Genomic DNA, 24,283 nt, shown 5'->3' with positions numbered 1-24,283 from the left:
TCTCATGAAGTCTACAGTGAGTAGTAATTAGTTATGTAGTTGAAAAAAGAAGCGAACTTGGTGTTGCGTTTTTGAAAATAATGCACCACGTATGCTATAGAATGAGCAAAATACGTAAATAAAAAATGTTATCAATAATGTACCCGTCACTACATTACATATTTACTTCCATTTTATAAGCTCTGCGATGAGGTGCGGACTTGTCCAGGATGTACACTGCCTTCTGCCCGAATGCAGCTGGGATAGGTTCCAGCCACCCCCATGACCCTGATAGGGGAAAGCAGTAGAAAATGGATGGATGGATGGATATAAAACCTTAATGGAGGTGTTTGGATGTTTTTTAAGGGCTTATCAGACAGAATAGGTTAGTGGTCCGCAACCCGCGGCTCTGGAGCCACATGCGGCTCTTTGATCACTCTGATGTGGCTCATCTGATAAATTGCTGGCCCCAACGATTATTCCGGGAGGTTAACGGATTTTAGTGCCTCTCTCAGAAATCCCCCGGGGATAACATTCTCCAATTTTCACCTGGAATTTAATATTGAGGGTGTGCAGTGATGACAATGCCTTTAACCTCCTCTACAACATGTCGTCGCGCCCGCTTTTACACTACACGATCTGCGTGCCGACTGATCACAGCTTATATTCAGTCTCTGTTAACACACGAACGTGACTGCAACGCATACTTAGTCAACAGCCATACAGGTTACACTGTGGGTTGTAATATAAACAACTTTAACACTCTTACTAATATTCACCACACTGTGAACCCACACCAAACAAGAATGACAAGCACATTTCGGGAGAACATCGGCACTGTAACACAACATAAACACAACAGAACAAATACCCAGAATTCCATGCATCCATAACTATTCTGGGCAACATTATACACCCCCGCTAGCACCAAACCCCGCCCCTCCAACCCCGCCCACCTCAACCGACGCACGGAGGGGGTGGGGGGAGTAGGGATGCATGGGATTCTGGGTATTTGTTCTATTGTGTTTATGTTGTGTTACAGTGCCGATTATATCCCGAAATGTGTTTGTCATTCTTGTTTGGTGTGGGTTCACAGTGTGGCGCATATTAGCAACAGTGTTAAAGTTGTTCAAACGGACACTCTCAGTGTGGCCTGTATGGCTGTTAAAGAAGTATGCCTTGCAATCATGCCTCACAAGACATATGGCTGGACTGGCAAGCGGATTGAACGTGTTGTAGAGGGCGCCAAAGGCAGCGCCTTCATAGGATGCCCTTGTTATTGTTGATCGAGGGAAATCCCGCAAATGTTCGTGAGAATAGTTGATCCGACATTCGGATGTCTCGGAATATTCGGGAGGGTTGGCAAGTGTGATGCTGTCAAGCGGCATTCTAATAAAACTCGCTGGCCCCACTATCATTAAATTTTCATATTAAGGTGCGGGCCGCGTGTCTGAGACCCCTGGTTTATACATAGCACAAAGTAAAAAAACTCTGTATGCAGTGTTATTTCATTTTAAATTTCAAAAGAGTTTTGTGGCTCTCATTGTTTTCTTTATTTTGTGAAACGAGTCAAAATGGCTCTTTGAGTTGTAAAGGTTGCCGACCCCTGGAATAGGGCGTCTCCCACAGGCTGTGTTGTAAGCAGACTTTTGATTGATTTGATGTAATATTTGGAATCCATTAGAAAAAAAAAAGCATCTGTCGTCTTGTCTTTTCACAATGATCGTGAACAATAGGCGAAATTCCATTAAAGTGCAGTTACGATTTTAAAGCATCAAAGAGTGAAGCAAAAGAATGATTTTGTATTGTAAAATAAATCATATGCAACAATTGTCTTGATTGGTTGACGGTCCAAAAATTACAATACTTTATCCTTATATATTACTGTCAATCAATCAATTGATATATTACTGCAAAACTGTAACTTGTAAATAACCACCTGTTTGTATCCACAGTACATGTGTTTATGTGCTGGGAGTGATCTCCAAGACCAGGCAGGGGTGTGAGCTGTTAAAGCAGTATGGTTGGGATGCAGTCAGACACAGTCGCAAGACATTGTGGCCAGTCACTCCAGATGAGGTGGAAACACATCTAACCTCTGAACTGTCGTCTGTGCCAAGCACGCTCAGCCTCAACTCTGAATCAACCAGCTCCCGCCACAACAGTGAGAGCGAGTCTCAACCAAGTGCGTAGGATGGATGTATTACTATTTGCATTGTTGATTGTTAGAGAACATGATCCTTATCCTTTTATGTGCACTGTCAGACATGTACATACTGGACGATGACAAGTGTGATGTTCTGGACCAGTCAGACGAGGCGCCTTTCTATGTACACTCCAAGCCTGTCAAGGACCGCAGCCCCTTCACTATACTGGCCTCCACGCGCTTCGTTCGTGCACGTTTTTTCAACTCCTTGTCTCTTCCTAGCAAGAAACTACGTTCCACTAGTGATCCTAAGACCCCCACTGGCTCCCGCACCCCAACTGAACTTAAGACCGGAAATATGCGGCGTAACCGGACAGTGACAGAGCCCTCTGTTTACAGCCCATGTCAGAGCGACGTCTTCTCCACTGTGTTTAATGGCAGAGGAATGCCAAAAAGTCCTACTGTCAGCCTAGAGACGTCATTTGTTGGGACCAGGGGGGGATCTGAAGAGCATCTTGTGGATGGAAGGCTGGCCAGGGGAGGAGGTTCAGGTCTGGGACTCAGTGGTCTGGGAGGACACATAGAGCACCCGAGTCGAGAGCGAGAGCAGAGCAGTCGAGAGCGTCTAACAGGGGGAGACGGTGGTTCCTCTTCGAGCGGAGGTAATGTGGGAGGTGGTGGTGGAGGCACGCAGTTCAAAAGCCGCAGTCAGAGCTTTAACACGGACACCACGACCAGCGGCATCAGCTCCATGAGCTCCAGCCCATCTAGGGAAACCGTTGGAAACCCCGAACATTCCGAACCTGAGCCAGACTCTTCTGACTGTGTTAGCCTCAACACAGTTGTGTCAGCCAAGACTGTTAAGACCCTGTCACCCCTAACCCCCCAATCTCAGACCAACCACATGTCTGCATCGAAGTCCTCCACTGTGTCTTTGGTACCGCCCGGCTCCTCGCACACACTCCCCCGGCGAGCTCAGTCTCTTAAGTCCCCCTCAGTGACCACCATCAAGAGTCTGGCTGACTGCAGCTTTATGTATACCAGCCAAAGAGATGCTTTGGGCTACGCCACACTGAAGCGGCTGCAACAACAGAGGATACACCCGTCTTTGTCCCACAGTGAAGCACTGGCTTCACCTGCAAAAGACGTGCTCTTCACAGACACCATCACCATGAAGACTGGCAGCTTGGACTCCAGGCTAACACCTCGCAGGTAAGGCGTTGCTATGGGGACGATGTAAGCGGCTCAAAGCCGCAAGATGAATAGCCCTGGGCTAGACATTTACTTCTTCCTGTACTGTATTTATTAATCTTACAGAGACATTTAAACATTTACGCATTAGGTGCTTCCAGCTTGGGGACAGTTTGGCAAAAGTTTTTTTATTCCAAATGACAAAACAGTGAAGTCCATTAGTTTGGTGCAGAAATATTATGGGGCGCTGACGTCAACCCCATGAAGTAGAACAGATATTACAACTTATCACGCATGTTCTATATATGGACATTATTAACGCACTCCAAAACCATACAGAAAGTCTTTCAGGGAAGAGTGAAAAAAGCTAAAACAAACGGGAGCAGTATACTGAATCATATTTATATAGCCCTTTTTCTCTGGTGACTCAAAGCGCTTTATTTTGAGGAACCCATTAGCTATGTTTAAGCTACAATTACACCAGTGTGGGTGGCACTGGAAGCAAGGTGGGTGAAGTGTCTTGCCCATGGACACAACGGCAGTGAGCAGGATGAAGAAAGCTGGATTCGGACCAGGAACCCTCAAGTTTCTGGTTGGTCGCTCTACCATCTGAACTACGTTCCCCCATGCAGCTCAGTTTTCTTCTTTTTTCAACAATTTCAAGCAATGGAGTGATGGCCAGTTGTCCTAATACTGTTGTCTAAAAAGCATACACTTTTTAAGGGTCAGGGTGTGAATTTCTGTATTCATCACCAGTCACAAGTTTCTTTTTGTCTCGTGGACGTTATGTGTCTCTATCAGGCTATCAGATAGGAGATGTACCTGCCCAGAGCCCAGCATCTTAAGTCCTTACCACAGACTGTCAAGAACACTTGTGCCGCGGTGGGTGGACCTAGTCAGTGACTTCCTTTTAGTAAACGTGTAGAATCTAGTGGAAGTCTGGTATAAACAGTATGTCCTTGCTGCTTTTACTGTCCTGTGTTGGCTCTTTGCCCACATTGGGTGTCACCAGTGCTTTAACCTCTGTAGAGCTTTAGTAAGTCCCTTGTAGATCTGTGAGTTGCTGGTTGCTGATTGTTAACCACTGAGCATATTTACACAAATAATGTTGTCCAATCAACCAGTTCTGTATCTCTCTTATAGCAAGAACACAGAGGGTATTTCAAAGCAATTGACTCGTTTCTGCCGTGTAAATGCGCAGTAGATGTTACACCAGCTGCTACTACACTCAAGAGATGCCCCGCAATGCTTCAGCCTACCTACTTTTTCCTGCTGTTACTCTCTGATCAAATGTACAATCTGGACTACTGTCTTGTCCTCCAGCTTAGTTTAAGTCATTAGCGAGCTCTTAATGTCCTCTTCAATGTTATTCAGATGCCTTCGAAAAAAATGTTCATTGATCGAAAAGAGAAGATTAAACCAACTGTATACAAGGACTATATAATGTTAGCCTTCCCAGTGTTTCCCACAGGACTGCAGTCGTAGAATTTGAATGATTGGCCATGACACATTTGGAAAAAGTGAGTAAAATAACGTGAAAAGCAAAAGAAAAAGGCTTAATATAGCTGCTGAAAAAAAACACTTGACATCCGTAGCTTATTTATGTCGATTCGGAATCGTTTGATAATTTAGAAAAAAATGGAATATACATGTGTATGTACATGTATATGTACACATACAGTATTTGTGTGTGTGTATATATATATATGTATATATATATATATATATATATATGTATATGTGTAAATATGTATATGTGTGTATATGTATGTACATATCTGCATTTATATGTATGTGTGTGTATGTAAATGTGTATATATATATATATTAATATATGTATACATATATGTGTGTATGTATGTGAATGTATATATGTGTATGTATGTATGTATATATGTGTATGTATATATATAAATATATATATGTGTATGTGTGTATATGTATATATATATATATATATATGTATGTATATATATATATATATATATATATACATATATATATGTATGTATATGTATGTTTCTGTGTATACGTGTGTGTGTGTGTGTGTGTGTGTATATATATATATATATATATATATATATATATATATATATATATATATATATATATATGTATATATATGTATATATGTTTCTGTGTATATATATATATATATATATATATATATATATATATATATATACATATATATATATATATGTATGTATGTTTCTGTGTATACATGTGTGTGTGTATATATATATATGCAGGCCTCAAATTTTTACTTTGTAAGGTCAAGGTTTGCCTTGACTTTACAAAGTAAAAATTTGAGGAGGGCTCATATTTTAGGGAACCAAGACAAGTTAGAAGGTCACCAAGGCAAAAAATTTTTTATTTCGAGGCAGGGGCTCTAAAGCCTGCATGCATGCATATATATACAGTCTCGACCAAAAGTTTCCATACAATTGTAAAGAACATAATGTCATGGCTGTCTTGAGTTTCCAATAATTTGTGCAACTGTTAATTTTTATGTGGTAGTGTGATTGGAGCACATACTTGTTTGTCACCACTTTTGACTAATACCCATCCTCGGACTGATGATTTTATTTTTTTCCTGAAGAATTTGGAGGTAATCCTGCTTTTTCATTGTCCCATTTACTCTCTATAAAGCACCAGTTCCCTTGGCAGAAAAACAGGCCCAGAGCATAACACTACCAACACAATGCTTGACGGTAGGATGGTGTTCCTGGGAATAATGGCCTCACCTTTTCTCTTCCAAACATATTACTGTGTATTGTGGCTAAACAGCTCAATTATTGTTTCATCTGACCACAGAATTTTCTCCAGATGGTCTTATCTTTGTCAATATGATCAGCAGCAAACTTTAGACGCGCTTTAAGGTGTCGCTTCTGGAGCAAGGACTTCCTTCTTGCATGGTTGCCTCTTAGTCCTTGGCGATGCAAAACATGCTTGACTGTGGACACTGACACCTGTGTTCCAGTAGCTTCCAATTCATTGGAGACTTGCTTTTTGATGGTTGTTGGTTGACTCTTGATCATACTGACCAATTTTTTCTCAGCAGCAGGTGATAGCTTGTGTTTTCTTCCTGATTGTGGCAGTGACAAAACTGTGCCATGCACTTTATACTTACGAACAATTCTCTACACGGTTGCTCTTGGGACCTTAAGCTGAGTTTCCTGAATTGTTTAAGTCAATGATTCGTTTTTTCAGATTTGTGCTGAGTTCCTTTGACTTTATCATTGTTGCGTTTGTAACCAAGTCTAATGACTGCTACCCATGAGCCATATTAAAATAGGCTCAGAGAAGTCAATAGGTGTCGTCAATCATAACCACTCACATAAAGTTATGAGGCTATGCCATGAAGCTAAATTGATTTGATTGCATTTTTTTCTACATGACCAAAATTGATAATGTATGTTGCTGTATGTATACTTTTGACTCAGCAGATTTGGGCAAATTTTTAGTAGATCCATAATACATTCATAAAAGAACCAAACTTCATGAATAATATTTTTGACAAACAAGTATCTGCTCCAATCACTATATCGCCAAAAAAAAAAAAAATTGGAAACTCAAGAAAGCTATGACATTATGTCCTTCACAAGTGTATGTCAACTTTTGACCACAACTGTACGTATATACTGTATATTTATATATGTATGTGTATGTATATATATTTGTATATGTATATATATTTCTATATGTATGTGTATGTATATATATTTGGATGTGTGTATATATATATTTATATATATATATATATATAATATATATATATATATATATATACTGTATATATATAACAATCATTAGTACTTAAACTTTAATATATATACACACACACATATAATGTATGTATGTATTTTTATGTATATGTTTCCGTATATGTTTACATATTTATTTATATGTATGTATATTTATATATACTGTATATAAATACATTTGTATATACATGTACAAATGTATATGTATATACATTTGTATGTGTATGTATATATATTTATGTATATGATATATGTTTACATATTTATTTATATGTATGTATATTTATATATACTGTATATAAATACATTTGTATATACATGTACAAATGTATATGTATATACATTTGTATATGTATGTATATATATTTATGTATATGATATATATTATTCATATATGTACATATATATGTATATACAGTATGTATGTATGTACAGTATATATATATATATGTATGTATGTGTTTATATGTATAGGCATACGTGTTTTGTCATCTGAAAGCACGCTGCGATTTTAGTGCCTTTCTCGCTCGCTTCTCACCAAACTTGTCTCTGTGCTTCTATCTACCATTTTTGCTGCTGTTCCCCCTGCATTCCTTTCTTGTCCCAGCCTTTCCCCCCAGATCCTCTCACGTACCTCTCCTCTTGCCCTCCCTAGGTTTTTGAAGGCCCTGAGCTTCGCCTCTCTCGATAAAGAGGAGCTCCTCAGCCCCATCAACCAAAGCACACTGCAGCGCTGCTCGTCGGTGCGCTCCATGGTCTCCAGCGCCACCTATGGGTGCACCGATGACTACATCGGCCTTGCGTTGCCCGTGGACATTAATGATATGTTCCATATTCGAGACACTGCGTACTTTCAGCAGAGGATTAGTCCACCTTCAGAGGAGAGGAAACGCTTTGTCTTTGGTGACGGAGACGGTAAAAATAGCTTTTGCCTTGAAATAAAAATATGTGACAATTTAAATCTACAACGCTATTAGTGCGCATAGAAGTCGAGTGAATCATTTGATCGCGTTTCTTCCTAGGCGACCGTCCCGCTATCCCACTACTGAAGCAACAGTTCAGTATCACAGAGCTAATCGTGAACCGAGGCGACTGCCCAAACCACACGGTGGGCTCAGACGAGACGGGACTGCAAGATCATACTGAGGAGAACTGCCTCTACTGTGTAGGAGCCTTGGTCCTCGGATATCCTGCACAGCCGCCCACCAACAGCACGCGGCCTCGATCAGGTCAGTTCATTATAAATATTTTCTCAAAATGTTGTCAAAAACTAAAGTGACCTATGCAAGTCATATGCAAAAACAATGGTACCCCAATTTTTTAATTCATTTTGACGGTCTTCTGACTTACTATGTTTTAAGTTGCGACCATAAATATGAGGTACAAGCTGTCACATGGCTATTTGGCTTAGTGATTGTCAGAATAAACCCTGTAAGATCTGCCCCAAAATATTAAATTGTTTTCGCTAGCAATAACTTATAGTTAGATATTGACCATCCATCCATCCATTTTCTACCGCTTATTCCCTTTGGGGTCGCGGGGGGCGCTGGCGCCTATCTCAGCTACAAGATTGACATAACTTTGTATTACAACCATGTGAATGGACAAAGTGAGTGTGAATGAGAGTACTGAGAAGAAGAAGCGCATGATGTTCATTGATTTAAAGAAATAAATCATCAAAAACACAACAGAGCATGTAAGCTTGGTGAGGCATTTGGAGTGTATCAGTGGTAGTCAGGACCATATTGAAGCAGGAGTCCGCCTTTGTGCCAGCCACGGACGTTGAAATGAACGTCGGACATTTATCCATGAAAATATGGAGAAGGTGCTGATGATTTGTTTGATGTAGAAGCTGCTGGAGAAGTCTGATCTTCTAAGTCTAAACAACCAGCAAATGATTCCCGGGCGCGGCACCGCTGCTGCCCACTGCTACCCTCACCTCCCAAGGGGTGAACAAGGGGATGGGTCAAATGCAGTGGACAAATTTCACCACACCTGGCGTGTGTGTGACAATCATTGGTACTTTAACTTTAACTTCTCGGCATTCAGAGCGGTGATTCTCATGAGAGCTATGACAGAGCAGTCGAACTTCCACCGTAGCTACAAAGGCAAATATCCAACCACAAACTTTACCACGATCACGCTCAAATAAATGCTGTACATTATTGCATTATTTCACAAAACTACTGTTGTATTTTCATCCAATATTTTGTATCTAAAAGTTTTTACTTTTTTTTTTTTTAATGAATGTTACATGTTAAAATTGTGGTGTTTTGGGGCCAAGTGCCAATTAAATTAATTTAAATTAATTTAAATAGGCAATGTCGATTTGAGATACAAGTATTCTGAGTTACGAGCTTCGTCATGGAACCAATTAAGGTCATACGTTGAGGTATTACTGCATATAAAACCTGTTAAACTACAGTAGCTTTTGCACACCTTAATTGTTATATGTTTTATTTTAATTACACCAGTGCTCCAGTCTTGGTTGGTAATAATCTATCAGTGTGGCACATCCAGACAATATTTGTGCAATCGTCCTCGCAAACATGCTTAAAATCTGTCAGGCTAAAGGTCTCCTCTTTGGGTCACCTCAAAGTTAATAGGATTTCAATCTGAAAAAACTTAAATCTTCTTCCCACACACAAAGTGAAATATTTCCACAAAGTATTTCTTAACCATTTTGGCGATTTAATAAAAGACCCAAATTAGTAACTCACGTAATTGGGAAAATACTGTCTAAAAAAACTACTGGTTCGTGCTCTAATCATCAAAGTATTTTGTAAAACATCCTAATTGAACGTCCAACTATGTTTTGATTTATAAGCCGCACCTATACACAACCTTTTTTCCTCCAGACTATGTGGACTTTCCATCCTGGGGAGGCCAGAGCAGCCATCGTCTGGAAGTGATGCCTCAGTCCAAGTTCTCTGGTGTGTCAGGATGCAGCGATGCCGCCGTGTCACAAGACTCCATCTGTGGCACCCCCACACCTAGTGACATTGTCATTGGTGAGAATGTGATCAAGTACAATATATACAAAGTCAGTGTTTCCATACATTCAGTTTGTTGTGGCGGCCTGTCACAAATGCATGTGAAATGGCACAAATAGGTTTGCCACTTGCAGTTTGCACTCGCTCATAAACACATTAAAATAAAATGTGAATATAGCTTTCGCTACAACTCCAAATTAGAGTTTTAATGATTATTCAAAGTCGACAAAATTCGATAACATTTGTCGTTTGTGTTTTTTGGCGTGAAAACAAACATCCACTAGTCAGTGAAGTGAAGTGAAGTGAGTGATATTTATATAGCGCTTTTTGTCCGGTGACTCGGAGCGCTTTACATAGTGAAACCCAATATCTAAGTTACATTTAAACCAGTGTGGGTGGCGCTGGGAGCAGGTGGGTAAAGTGGCTTGCCCAAGGACACAACAGCAGTGACTAAGATGGCGGAAGTGGGTATCGAACCTGGAACCCTCAAGTTGCTGGCACGGCCACTCTAACAACCGAGCTATACCGCCCAGTGTGACGAGTGACCAGCAGGCAACAGGAAAAAAACTGAAAACAGGGAAAGTATAGCGATTTAGTACCTGCTTGGCACTCCGCATCAAGGGTTGGAATTGGGGGTTAAATCACCAAAAATGATTCCCAGGCGTGGCCACCGCTGCTGCCCACTGCTCCCCTCTCCTCCCAGAGGGTGAACACAGAGGACAAATTTCGCCACACCTAATGTGTGTGTGACAATCATTGGTACTTTAACTTTATATCACAATATTTGGCATGTAAGTGAGAACAGAACCATTTCAAAACTGGTTACAAAGGCTCCTAATTTGGCTGATGGCGTATGCGGTAAAATATTGCATAATTTCCTGTTGTATTAGTATCTCAAAATTGTTATTAATCCGCTTGTTGAAGTACTGTTAGTATCTGGTTACTTTCTGTTGTAATATGGTTTTATTCTTCTGTTGTTTGGATACTAGTTTTGGGTAATACTATACATTTAGATATGAATCGAATACCAAGTAGTTAGAAGGGCAGTATTGGTCATAGCAATGGTGAAACTTACACTTTTAACAACGATTAAACTTCACTCAGACAAAAACACAGAATAGCGGCATAACAATATCTAGTAAATATAATAAGAATGTCAATTGTGCAATATCACTAAACAAAAGCAAAAAATACTCACTCTTATTTCATGACGACAAAAACGACAAAACTATTTTGTGATTGTAAAAAATATGGATCTTATTTACTGTAATATCAACCATATACTGATACTATACTTGGTATCGTTACTGTCTATTCGTATCAATCCGCCCACCTTTGTATTACATTCAGGAGTTCTAACTTCGCTTGCAGCTATCCTTTTTTGTATCCCTCTACGTACGATGTGTAGTGTATGTTTAGCTATTAGTGATTTAGAAGCATGCTTGTTAGCCTCTCGTGAGGATACTAAATTGTGTTGACTCCTTCGTTCACTTGTCAAGGTCAAATTTGCGGGACACAGCTAGAATGTGTCATCAACAGTGTTCGGGAAAAACGGCGCGAAACAATAACAGCGTTACTAGTTTTTTGTAGTATGGAGTAAGCAAATTACTGTATATTTTGTGCTATGGAGCGCGCCGATATTTAAGCCGCGCCCACTAAATTTTAGAATAAATAAATGTGTTTACATGCACTGGACTATAGGCCGCAGATATATACCGGTACAAAATATTTTGTAAATTTTTATTGACATACCCTAAATGTTTCCGAATGGTGCCTGTCACACAGCAGTACAACGGCTGATCAAACAAATCAAAAGTAGAGCTGTCCAATATTATCGGCCTGCTGATGATAAATGCTTTAAAATGTATTATTGGAATCGGTTTCAAAATTATTCTGTATCGGTTTCCAAAATAAAATATATGACTTTTTAAAACGCCACTCTGTACACGGATGTAGGATGATGTGCAGAGCGCCAATAAACCTTAAAGGCACTGCTTGCGTGCCGGCCAAGTCACATAATATCGTCGGCTTTTCACACACACAAGTGAATGCAAGGCATACTTCATCAACAGCCATACAGGTCACACTGAGGGTGGCTGTAACACTGTTACAAATATGCGCCACACTGTGAACCCACACCAAACAAGAATGACAAACACATTTCTGGAGAACATCCGCACCGTAACACAACAAAAATACAACGGAACAAATACCCAGACCCCCTTGCAGCACTAACTCTTCCGGGACGCTACAATATACACCATCATGCTACCCCCCATCCCTCCCACACCTCAACCCCGCCCACCTCAACCTGCTTATGCTCTCTCAGGGAGAGCATGTCCCAAATTCCAAGCAGCTGTTTTGAAGCATGTTAAAAAAGATAATGCGCTTTGTGACTTTAATAATAAATATGGCAGTGCCATGTTAGCATTTTTGTCCATAACTTGAGTTGATTTATTTTTGAAAACATTGTTACATTGTTTAATGCCTCCAGCGGGACATCACAACAAAATTAGGCATAATAATTTGTTATTTCCACGACTGTATATATCGGTGTGGGTTGATATCGGAATCGGTAATTAAGAGTTGGACAATATCAGAATATCGGATATCGGCAAAAAAGGCATTATCGGACATCCATAATAAAAAGTCATCGTCATGGACTCACTAGCTGCGGAAGCTAGTTCTCTCAATCTCAATAAGCTGAACAGACTCACTAACTCCACGGTGACGTTTTGGTCAATTTGGGAAAGTGAAACAATACAAAAAGAATGCCATTGTCAGTTAATAAAACCAACACAAACACTCGCAAACATATTAGCGTATTAGCTATTGCTTACAATACTAGCTTGATTACATTATGATAGCGCGTACAAACATGCATAAACACACTCTTACAGACATCATGAATAGTTTTAGTTATAAAACCGACCAGAAATGCTATGGACGAATACTCCTGGTTCAAGGTACAAACCAGGATATACATTTTCAACCCACAGCACTTGTGGTGAGCTAACTTGTCCAATAGACGTCGCCATAGTACAAACAATAACATCTTTTCAGTGTCTCAATTTGTTGAACACAAAACATTATGGCATTTAGTGAAGAAAATTACTTAAATTAGCCTCACCCTTTAATAATCCGCAGGGTACAAAGCGTGGGAAAAAAACTAGTCTGGAAAATACAGTAATTACTTTTATGTTACTGATACGTTTGATGTAACTTGGCACGCTAATTTTGATGCGGACAAGCCAGCTTTAGAATCCCAGCAAGTTCACTTCAGGAAGTAACTCTTTACTAATGCAAGCATCAGCCACCGCACGCACACACACTGGCGCGCTAACACTACTAAGAATGAACATTCAAGAAAGTGACAATCGACACCGCATTTGTGGACAAGGAGAGAGACAGCCATGGATGCACTTTCAATCACTTTATTAACTATTAGTAAAAGAAAAAAAAAACATTCTCAAAAATCTTTATCCAGTCCACAGACGACCTCTACCACCACTGCTTCACTTGGTAACAGGCACCTCCTTTTGAAGGCAAACACTCTTCTCTCATGAAATATCTCAACTGCAAACACCAAATATATGAAAGTTAAAAAAAAAGTCACATTAATTACTTTCTCTAGTAATGAATGAATAATCCCGTTAGTAATTCAATTACTTTTTTGGTCGATTTTGATTGATTGATTGATTGAGACTTTTATTAGTAGATTGCACAGTACAGTACATATTCCGTACAATTGACCACTAAATGGTAACAAGTTTTTCAACTTGTTTAAGTCGGGGTCCACGTTAATCAATTCATGGTATAAATATATACTATCAGCATAATGCAGTCAGCAAGCTAATCTTTAGAGTATATAGGTTAGGTTTGGTTGATATCAGCACTTCAGTCATCAACAATTATATCATCTGAGAAATGGACATTGAACAGTAGATCTGACTTCGTAGGATATGTACAGCAAGCAGTGAACATAATGAGCTCAGAAAGCACGAGAACAAGTATATACATTTGATTATTTACAATCCGGGGAGCTGGGATGTGGTGGAGGGAGGGTGTTAGTTTAGGGCAGTGGTTCTCAAATGGGGGTACGCGTACCCCTGGGGGTACTAGAAGGTATGCCAAGGGGTACGTGAGATTTAAAAAAAGAATATTCTAAAAATAGCAACAATTCAAAAATCCTTTATAAATATATTTATTGAATAATGCTTCAACAAAATTTGAATATAAGTTCATAAACTGAAAAGAAAATATACAACAATGCAATATTCAGTGTTGACAGCCAGATTTTTGTGGACATGTTCCATAAATATTGATGTTAAAGATTTATTCTTTTGTGAAGAAATGTTTAGAATGAAGTTTATGAATCCAGATAGATTTCCATTACAATCCCCAAAGAGGGCAATTTAGGTTGATGACTACTTCTATGTGTAGAAAACTTTATTTAGAATGAAATCACTCGTTTATTTTTCAACAAGTTTTTAGTTATTTTCATGTCTTTTTTTTCCAAATAGTTCAAGAAAGACCACTACAAATGAGCAATATTTTGCACTGTTATACAATTTAATAAATCAGAAACTGATGACATAGTGCTGTATTTTACTTCTTTATCTCTTTTTTTCAACCAAAAATGCTCTGGTCTGCTTAGAGGGTACTTGAATTTAAAAAATGTTCACAGTGGGTACATCACTGAAAAAAGGTTGAGAACCACTAGTCTAGGGTTGTAGTTGCCTGGAGGTGTTCTTTTAGTGAGGTTTTGAAGGAGGATAGAGATGCACTTTCTTTTACACCTGTTGGGAGTGCATTCTATATTGACGTGGCATAAAAGGAGAATGAGTTAAGACCTTTGTTAGATAGTGACGAGTAACTGTAACTAGTTACTTTTTTTAAGGTAATCTTCCCTAACACTGGTCATCAACATAGGTTATCACAAAATGACAATGGCATAACAAGTGTTGTCGTCTTATGGCGCAAGCCTAGCACATCACTGAAGACTTTTATAATGTGATACGCTACAGTTGGCAAAGCGATATCAGAGGACGGCCCAGCCTCACGGGTCCTGCTGAGGAAGGAAGTGCTTCGTCTCATCATCAACCTCAGCTCATCTGTTGGGACCAAAGGCCACGAAACAGGACTTCTCACGTAATTCTCTCGTCTTTACGCTGCACACATTTCTATATGCTTGATGGTTGGTCTTAAAGCCATGTTCATATTCACCTTCAGGATAAAGGAGAAGTTTGCGTATGCGTTTGATGACATCTGCCTGTACTCCGAGGTGTCTCACCTGTTAGCCCACTGTATGTTCCGCCTCACATCCCGACGCTTCATACAGGAGCTCTTCCAGGATGTGCAGTTCATGCCAGTAAGACAACTTTTCCTCTTCCTCTTCATCCCCACCCCCATAATTTTTAGTCTCATCTTTTGATTGGTTAATTTCAGATGTACGAAGAGGCAGAGGCCATCCTGACCAAGCTACCAAAACCCGTCGAAGTAGACGGGGAGCCTCCTGCGGAATGCTGATCGTCGTCCTCCCTCCTGTGTCACCATGACAACGCCGCCCGACAAACTATGAACCGTGAGACCGACCGATGAAAGGGGAGGGAGAATTTTTTTTTTTCTGTCGCTCCAAACAGAGTGCCAGCAGCCAAGGAAGAAAAGGAGTAAACAAAGATCAGTATCTGGTGTTTGACAAAAACCGGTTTAGTGCTGTTTTTAAATGGCCAAAAACAAGGAGTAAACCAATAACTGTCTTCAGATTGGGTTGGCAATCAGGAGCAAGACTTGATAATGCGTCACAATAACAAACAAAATTCTAATGACATTTTGTGTCCTTCCAGCAGTTGCGTCTACCCAGTGATTCCTCACATCATGCAAGCTTTTTTCCTTACGAAACAAAACTAAACAAAGGGTCCTGCTGGGGGGTTTTGATTTAGATTTTTTTATCCGAGACGTTTTCCTAGTTGTTGCCTGATCGGTACTATTTCACATTTCTTGCCACATGACTTTCCCACAATTCCTTTTCTATGATCTCAGACAATCAAGCATCTGTAGTATTGTCATCTTCAGCGCTATACAGTATATCCTTACTCGCTACTTTCTTTCAGTCATTTTCTTCAGCCATTGTTGGTAAGTTTTCTGGTGTGTGTTGATCTTTCTACTTCTTACAGATTTCGCATCAACCCAGCAGCTCCCCCACACTATGCCTTCTTACCTCCGTGCTTCACTTCCTCTGCATGTGTAACGCGCATGGGCCAAGTTGTCACCTTAACCTTTTTTTTTTTTGTAATTTAGGTTGCCATTGGAACGCTGCCACGACATTGTAGGAGTAGACTTGTTTATTTCCACGATGCATTGTCATCGTCAAGTGGCTAAGACGAGAGAGAGAGGGGGGGTTATCTGTTTTCCCTTGGCTTGTTTTTTGCTCTAATGCTGCTACACAAATGGACTCATAGAGAGATGATTCATAGATCGGCTGAGTGATGTCAGACCCGATCTATTTATTATATGTCTGTACCATAGAGTGAGCTCAACCAGAGAAGAGAAAAAAAAAAAAAAGTTATTTATATTTTTCCTCAAGACTGTATTATAATTTAATAAGTTGTTGTTTTTGTTTAGTTTGCCTAAATCGTGGTTTCCCCTGTATATTGTGTACAGTCTGTTTTGGGGGCATTGATGACCTAAAGAAACATACAATCCTATCAAAGGGATGCGTTGTTAATAAAAAAACAAATTGAAATACATTTCTCTGGTTCAGTTCTTGAGCCTAAATTATTGTTGATATCGGATATCAATCCGATATCCCCCAAAAAATACAAATATCGGATGATCTTGGTTTGCATCTCAATCTTTTGTGCCATATTTTTTCCACCAATGTACAGTACAGGCTAAATGTTTGGACACACTTTCTCATTCAATGCGTTTTCTTTATTTTCATTACTATTTACAGTGTAGATCAGGGGTCACCAACCTTTTTGAAACCAAGAGCTACTTCTTGGGTACTGATTAATGCGAAGGGCTACCAGTTTGATACACACTTAAATAAATTGCCAGAAATAGCCAATTAGCTCAATTTACCTTTAGTAAATAAATGTATATACATATTTAAAAAATGGGTATTTCTGTCTGTTGTTCCGTCGTACATTTTTTTTCCTTTTACGGAAGGTTTTTTGTAGAGGATAAATGATGAAAAAAACACTTAATTGAACGGTTTAACAGAGGAGAAAACAGAAAAAAAAAGTGAAAAATTAAAAAAATAATTTATGGAGCATCATTAGTGATTTTTCTTGTTTGAGATTAATTTTACAATTTTGGATAACCTGTTTTAAATAGGTTAAAATGCGATCTGCACTTTGTTAGAATATATAAAAAATTGGACTAAGCTATATTTCTAACAGAGACAAGTCATTACTTCTTCTGGATTTTCCAGAACAAAAATTTTAAAATAAATTCAAGACTTTGAAATAAGATTTAAATTTGATTCTACAGAATTTCTAGATTTGCCAGAATATTTTTTTTTAATTTTAATCAGAAGTTTGAAGAAATATTTCACAATATTCTTCGTCGAAAAAACAGAAGCTAAAATGAAGAATTAAATTAAAATGTATTTATTATTCTTTACAATAAAAAAAAAAAGTACTTCAACATTGATTGAAATTGTAAGGGAAGAAGAGGAAGGAATTTGAAAGGTAAAAAGGTATATGTGTTTAAAAGTCCTAAAATCATTTTTAAGGTGGTATTTTTTCTCTAAAATTGTCCTTCTATAAGTTATAAGAAGCAAATTAAAAGAATAAATAAATTTATTTAAACAAGTGAAGACCAAGTCTTTAAAATATTTTCTTGGATTTTCAAATTGTATTTGAGTTTTGTCCCTCTTAGAATTAAAAATTTCGAGCAAAGCTTGCTAGTAAATAAATACAATTTAAAGAATAGAGGCAGCTCACTGGTAAGTGCTGCTATTTGAGCTATTTTTAGAACAGGCCAGCGGGCGACTCATCTGGTCCTTACGGGCTACCTGGCGCCCGCGGGCTACGCGTTGGTGACCCCTGGTGTAGATTGTCACTGAAAGCATCAAAACTATGCCAACAGTGGAGTTACCATATTTTTCGGAGTATAAGTCGCACCCGCCGAAAATGCACAATAAGGAAGGAAAAAAACATTTAAGTCACACTGGAGTATAAGTCGCATTTTTTGGGGAAATTTATTTGATAAAATCAAACACCAAGAATAGACATTTGAAAGACAATTTAAAATAAATAAAGAATAGTGAACAACAGGCGGAATAAGTGTACGTTATATGGCGCATAAATAACCATACATATATATATATATATATATATATATAGGCACTTCTATGGGGTCTTGGGGCACTAGGAGGTTAACCACTTTACTACTGTTACCCCAAGTTGACTCTTGGCAAAGGCCTAGTACCTGACTGCCCCCTAGCCAGGGATACGGTGAAGACCTCAACGGCGGAGTAGGCGGAAGACGGTAGATTTAAGAACCACCACAACGGCTGCGATGGCGGAAGAAGGCTGCAGCAGAAAAGGGTCCCCAGTCGTCTTGGACTCCATGCCACTGGACCCTGACACGATTCTGTCAAGGATCGTGTGGTGACTGTCTGTGCACCAGTCTCCCTACGTGCACACGTATCCTCCATACAGGGATACACACCTACCAGGAGGATCGTCATACTTGCTGGAGTGACCGCCGATAATAATAGATAGATAGAGAGATAGATAGTACTTTATTGATTCCTTCAGGAAAATTCAAAATATAATAATATATATATATGCAATATGCCATGAAGTTTCTGCTTCCAGGTGTGGAATCTTCCTCTGCCTTCTCCTTCCTGGAATCCGACTTCATATCTGGCGTTTTCCTTCAGACCTCGGCGAAGAAGTCACGTCAACAGTAGCAAGAATTGGGGGTTAAATCACCAAAAATTATTCCCGGGCGCGGCACCGCTGCTGCCCAGTGCTCCCCTCACCTCCCAGGGGATGATCAAGGGTGATGGGTCAAATGCAGAGAATCATTTCACCACACTAAGAGTGTGTGTGACAATCATTGGTACTTTAACTTTAACTTTAAGAATGTACTGATGCACTATGTACTGTAAACAATATGTAAATATTACATATACTGTATTTCCTTGAATTGCAGCCGGGGCGCTAATTAATTTAAAACCTCTTCTCACTCCTGCGCTTACCAAAGGCATGCGGTAAAAGTAAGCATGCGCTGATTATTTTAAAACCTCTTCTCACTCCGACACTTACCAAAGGCATGCAGTAAAAAATTGAGTGTGATGTAAGCTTAGACCTTAAATCCTACTGAATAGCTCTTAATCTTCTTCCCTTTATGCGATTTCAAATTACCAGTATTGAAATCAGCCTCCTCCGTTTTGAAAATGATGACAGGGGAAGTGTCACTCGTGACGTCACGAGTTTGACCAGGCGGTAATACTAAGCCTGCGCTAAGTATTTTGCGAAGCTGGTTTGACCCGGCAGTAATTCAAGGCAGGTGCATACTATATGCCCTGCGGTAATTCAAGGAAATATGGTGTGTTATATTTTATATTGCTACTATGGTACATTTTTAGTCTACTTTATACCTGCATTATCTTTTCCGTCCTTTGTAACTGAGTTACTGTGTGGAACAATTTCCCTTGTGGCTCAATAAAGTTCATCTCAGTCTAAGTCTAATTAGAGGACGAGCATTTTGCGACAAGGCAATGTGCAATTCTTGGAAAATCGGCATCGACTTGGTGAGCTTTATTAGAGATAAAACAAACACGCGTAGGAGAAATAGTTTTCTTCCCTTCAACTTGACAACATAAATACAGCCTCTATCCAATCGTCCATAAAGCCGGTGTGCAACTTCTACAAGTATGGTGCAAAAAAAAATGGACATTTCTGCCTCACAGAGCAGAACGAGTGTGAGAATATCACGAAGATCCTGCAACACGAAAAGTTCAAAGTCCAACTTGGGTTTTTGCGTAAATGCTGGAGTGTGTTATTTCATGTAAGACAGTGCTAATGTAATGCATACGCAAAACAATTACATTATTATTTTTTTTTTAAGTAGGAAATTCCAATAACGTGTCCATGTGCTGTCCTTATTCCACAGTGCTGGTGTCCACTAGTGGGAGGAGAACACTGCACTGTGTTGTGTTCAGTCCATGATTGAGGTACATGTTCAGGTAAATCATTTCCAATTGGAGACTAAGATGTCCCCGCTCTATGGTTTGTCCATCTCTACGTCAGTTTGTTGGTGAGGTATAAGAAACTTGTCACAACAATTGTCCCGCTCAGAAGTGGTCAACCCTGTCCTCCTCTTGTTCCTGAATGTGCGTCTGGCGCTGGGAGTGCACCTGGTCCTTGGCCTCGTCGTCCTGGTAGCTCAAGTTGTGATAGAACTGTCTCATGTTGTTTTTCATCTCCAGCTCCTGGCGGGCCTTCCATTTCTCCTGCTGGATTTGCAACAGCACCGCTTTGTTCACGTCGGGCCCTGCGACCAGCGAACAGAGGAGGTTAGAAAACGAGCTGGCTTACAGGTTTGGACCACACGAATGCTGCGTGTGCTAGAGATGCCCGGTTTGCGGTCTCATCCGCGGAGTGTCGGGCGGTTGACATGACGAAAAAATTGATTTTAATTAGATTCGGGCAGGTGGCGGTTGAACCATCCGGAAATATTTGATATGCATGGTTCTGTGATCGGTATCCTTTGCCATTCAAAGTGACTTTTAAGCATAAAGCGAAGAGGACAATAAGAGTTGCTATTATTCTCCTGAATGACTGCCGGCAGTCACCCTGATAATAAGTATTAGGGCGTTCTATGAAGCCATTGACTTTGTCGCCTACTACAACATGTACGATCTGCTTGTCAGTCCAGCATCATGTTGTGTGTGGCTTCCGCGGCAACACGCACACGACTGCAAGGCATACTGGGTGACACAGAGTACACTAATGGTTGTGATATAAACAATTTTAACACTCTTAGTAATATGCGCCACGCTGTGAAGCCACACCAATTAAAACCGACATACACATTTCGGGAGAACATCCTCACAGTAACACAACATAAACGCAACACAACAAATACCCATAATCCTTTGTATTCATGACAATTCCTGACTATTTTATACACCCCGCTAGCAGGATGTTCTCCCGAAATGTGTTAGGCATTCTTGTATTGTGTGGCTTCACAGCGTGGCGCATATTAGTAAGTGTTAAAGTTGTTTATATCACAACCATCAGTGTACTCTGTGTCACCCATTATGCCTTTCAATCTTGAATGTGTAATTGCGGAAGCCGGACCAACAATCAGATCTGACAAGTTGCTGAAGGTGTCTAAGGTACTGGCTTCACAACACGCCCATATTCTTGTAAACAGAATGAACGTTATTGGATAGCCGCGGGAACGTCAGTGGCTCCAATTGTCATCATTACTCTGTGAAACAGGTTTAAATAGCTCTGTGAGTGGTAAAGGCGGACAACCTCTGATGTATTTCAGCGGGCGGTTGGCGGGCGGGTACGGTCCTGTTAAAATGTTGGTTCGGGTGGACGGCGGGTGGATGACGACTTTGGTGATGCGGATGCGGATGATATAATTGCCTATCCGTGCATCTCTAGCGTGTGCTGTAAAAAATTACAGTATTCAACTGTATTTTTTCCAGTAAAATACTGTCAAATAATTGTCAATAATTATCAAATTACTAGAGATGTCCGATATTTTCCAACTCTTAAAGGCCTACTGAAACCCACTACTACCGACCACGCAGTCTGATAGTTTATACATCAGGGGTCATGAACCTTTTTGAAACCAAGAGCTACTTCTTGGGTACTGATGAATGCGAAGGGCTACCAGTTTGATACACACTTAAATAAATTGCCAGAAATAGCCCATTTGCTCAATTTGCCTTTAACTCTATTATATTACTATTAGATAATGATATTTATCCTTGTGGAAACCCTGATCATCTTAATGATTTCTCACAATAAATATATATTTTTGATTACCTATTTTAAATAGGTTAAAATTCAATCTGCACTTTGTTAGAATATATAAAAAATTGGACCAAGCTATATTTCTAACAAAGACAAATCATTATTTCTTCTAGATTTTCCAGAACAAACATTTTAAGAGAAATCCAAAAGACTTTGAAATAAGATTTAAATTTGATTGTACAGATTTTTTAGATTTGCCGGAATATTTGTTTTTGAATTTTAATCATAATAAGTTTGAATAAATATTTCACAAATATTCTTCGTCGAAAAAACGGAAGCTAAAATGAAGAATTAAATTTAAATGTATTTATTATTCTTTACAATAAAAAAAAATACATTTACTTGAACATTGATTTAAATTGTCAGGAAAGAAGAGGAAGGAATTTAAAAGGTAAAAAGGTATATGTGTTTAAAAATCCTAAAATCATTTTTAAGGTTGTATTTTTTCTCTAAAATTGTCTTTCTGAAAGTTATAAGAAGCAAAGTAAAACAATAAATGAATTTATTTAAGTTTTAAAATATTTTCTTGGATTTTCAAATTCTATTTGAGTTTTGTCTTTCTCAGAATTAAAAATGTCGAGCTAAGCAACACCAGTTTGCTAGTAAATAAATAAAGTTAAAAAATAGAGGCAGCTCACTGGTAAGTGCTGCTATTTGAGCTATTTTTACAACAGGCCTGCGGGCTACTCATCTGGTCCTTACGGGCTACCTGGTGCCCGCGGGCACAACGTTGGTGACCCCTGCTATATATCAATGATGAAATATTAACATTGCAACACATGCCAATACGGCCTTTTTAGTTGACTAAATTGCAATTTTAAATTTCCCGCCAGTTTCTTGTTGAAAACGTCGCGGAATGATGACGCGTACGCGTGCCGTCACAGACTGTAAGGAAATATTAGCGCTGCACCACTAGCGGCTAAAAGTCGTCTGCTTTAATCGCATAATTACACAGTATTCTGGACATCTGTGTTGCTGAATCTTTTGCGATTTGTTCAATTAATAATGGAGGTGTATATTGTAGCATCCCGAAGGAGTTAGTGCTGCAAGGGGTTCTGGGTATTTTTTCTGTTGTGTTTATGTTGTGTTACGGTGCGGATGTTCTCCCGAAATGTGTCTGTCATTCTTGTTAGGTGTGGGTTCACAGTGTGGCGCATATTTGTAACAGTGTTAAAGTTGTTTGTACGGCCACCCTCAGTGTGACATGTATGGCTTTTGATTCATTGAAACTTTTATTAGTAGATTGCACAGTACAGTACATATTCCGTACAATTGACCACTAAATGGTAACACCCGAATACGTTTTTCAACTTGTTTAAGTTGGGGTCCACGTTAACCAATTCATCGCTGTTTACCAAATATGATTTGCATTTACTTGTGTGTGTGTGAAAAGCTGTAGGTATTATGTGACTGGGCCAGTATGCAAAGGCAGTGCCTTTAAGGTTTATTGGAGCTCTGTACTCACCCCTACGTCCGTGTACACAGCGGCGCTTTAAAAAGTCATACATTTTACCTTTTGAAACCATTACCGATATTTTCTGATATTACATTTTAAAGCATCTATCGGCCGATAATATCGGCAGTCCGATGTTATCGGACATCTCTAACTGTTTTGCCACCAACCAGGCAAACGAGCCACTGTAATGCAGGATGATTATTCACCTGCCACCCGAACAACATCAACAACACCCATATTAGAGACACCTACAATTTTAGCGCTGAAGAAGCCTTTTAGATTAAAGATTTTCAAACACGCAAGAAGAGTCCAGTCGCCTTAATTCAGCCTTTGCGGCTTACCATGACGTAGAAAACACAAGACTCACCAAAGTAGCTTAACACTACAGGGAGGAAGACGAGTCCATGAGCCATCCCCAGGAGTGTGATGACCAGGTTGAGGCGGAAAAAGAAGATCTGGATAAGTTGGGCTTTGGCAAAGGCTAACACCAGGATGCCGGGCAGGTTGGTCATGGCAACACCAGCAAACACCTTCAGGGTTGAAAGCAAACACTGTAAAGCAGCCCAGCCACAGAGTTGAGTTCAAAAAATGTTTGCAGAAATTTCCTAAAAACGCAAGAGTCCACCAGTTGTGTAGAGGAACTTGGACCACCGTAAACACAATGGCAGATCCGTGCAGTAATATTTTAACCTCGCCAGCAAACATAGAACACTGGAGTTCAAACTTGTGATTTACAGAAC

The 24,283-nt window shown here is 39.5% G+C and overlaps 2 protein-coding genes across 4 annotated transcripts in view; one reads left to right on the top strand and one right to left on the bottom strand.

The window, feature by feature from the left end:
- The window catches only part of LOC133556668 (rapamycin-insensitive companion of mTOR-like), a 44,940-nt gene extending 28,119 nt beyond the window's left edge, over positions 1 to 16,821 (top strand). The window contains exons 30-38 of one of the 3 annotated variants that reach the window (XM_061906811.1): positions 1,935 to 2,164; positions 2,245 to 3,337; positions 4,118 to 4,198; positions 7,739 to 7,998; positions 8,106 to 8,312; positions 9,942 to 10,094; positions 15,104 to 15,227; positions 15,309 to 15,447; positions 15,525 to 16,821. In XM_061906811.1, coding sequence (XP_061762795.1) covers positions 1,935 to 2,164; positions 2,245 to 3,337; positions 4,118 to 4,198; positions 7,739 to 7,998; positions 8,106 to 8,312; positions 9,942 to 10,094; positions 15,104 to 15,227; positions 15,309 to 15,447; positions 15,525 to 15,605 — 2,368 coding nt within the window. In that variant the 3' untranslated portion in view covers positions 15,606 to 16,821. Of the gene's footprint in view, positions 1 to 1,934; positions 2,165 to 2,244; positions 3,338 to 4,117; positions 4,199 to 7,690; positions 7,999 to 8,105; positions 8,313 to 9,941; positions 10,095 to 15,103; positions 15,228 to 15,308; positions 15,448 to 15,524 lie in introns of all 3 variants that reach the window. The other 2 variants (XM_061906813.1, XM_061906812.1) reach the window with 2 other exon arrangements.
- Positions 16,822 to 19,427: 2,606 nt separating this feature from the next.
- Positions 19,428 to 24,283, bottom strand: part of npc1l1 (NPC1-like 1) — a 50,271-nt gene continuing 45,415 nt past the window's right edge. The window contains exons 20-21 of the mRNA XM_061906810.1: positions 23,911 to 24,073; positions 19,428 to 20,588 (exon numbers count right to left, since the gene is read on the bottom strand). Of these exons, the coding sequence (XP_061762794.1) occupies positions 20,389 to 20,588; positions 23,911 to 24,073 (363 nt within the window). The 3' untranslated portion in view covers positions 19,428 to 20,388. The remainder of the gene's footprint in view (positions 20,589 to 23,910; positions 24,074 to 24,283) is intronic.

Source organism: Nerophis ophidion, linkage group LG07, assembly GCF_033978795.1.
Source record: "Nerophis ophidion isolate RoL-2023_Sa linkage group LG07, RoL_Noph_v1.0, whole genome shotgun sequence".
Classification (NCBI taxonomy): domain Eukaryota; kingdom Metazoa; phylum Chordata; class Actinopteri; order Syngnathiformes; family Syngnathidae; genus Nerophis; species Nerophis ophidion.
Note: the sequence above shows the minus strand (reverse complement) of the source record. Positions and strands in the feature narration are given on the sequence as shown.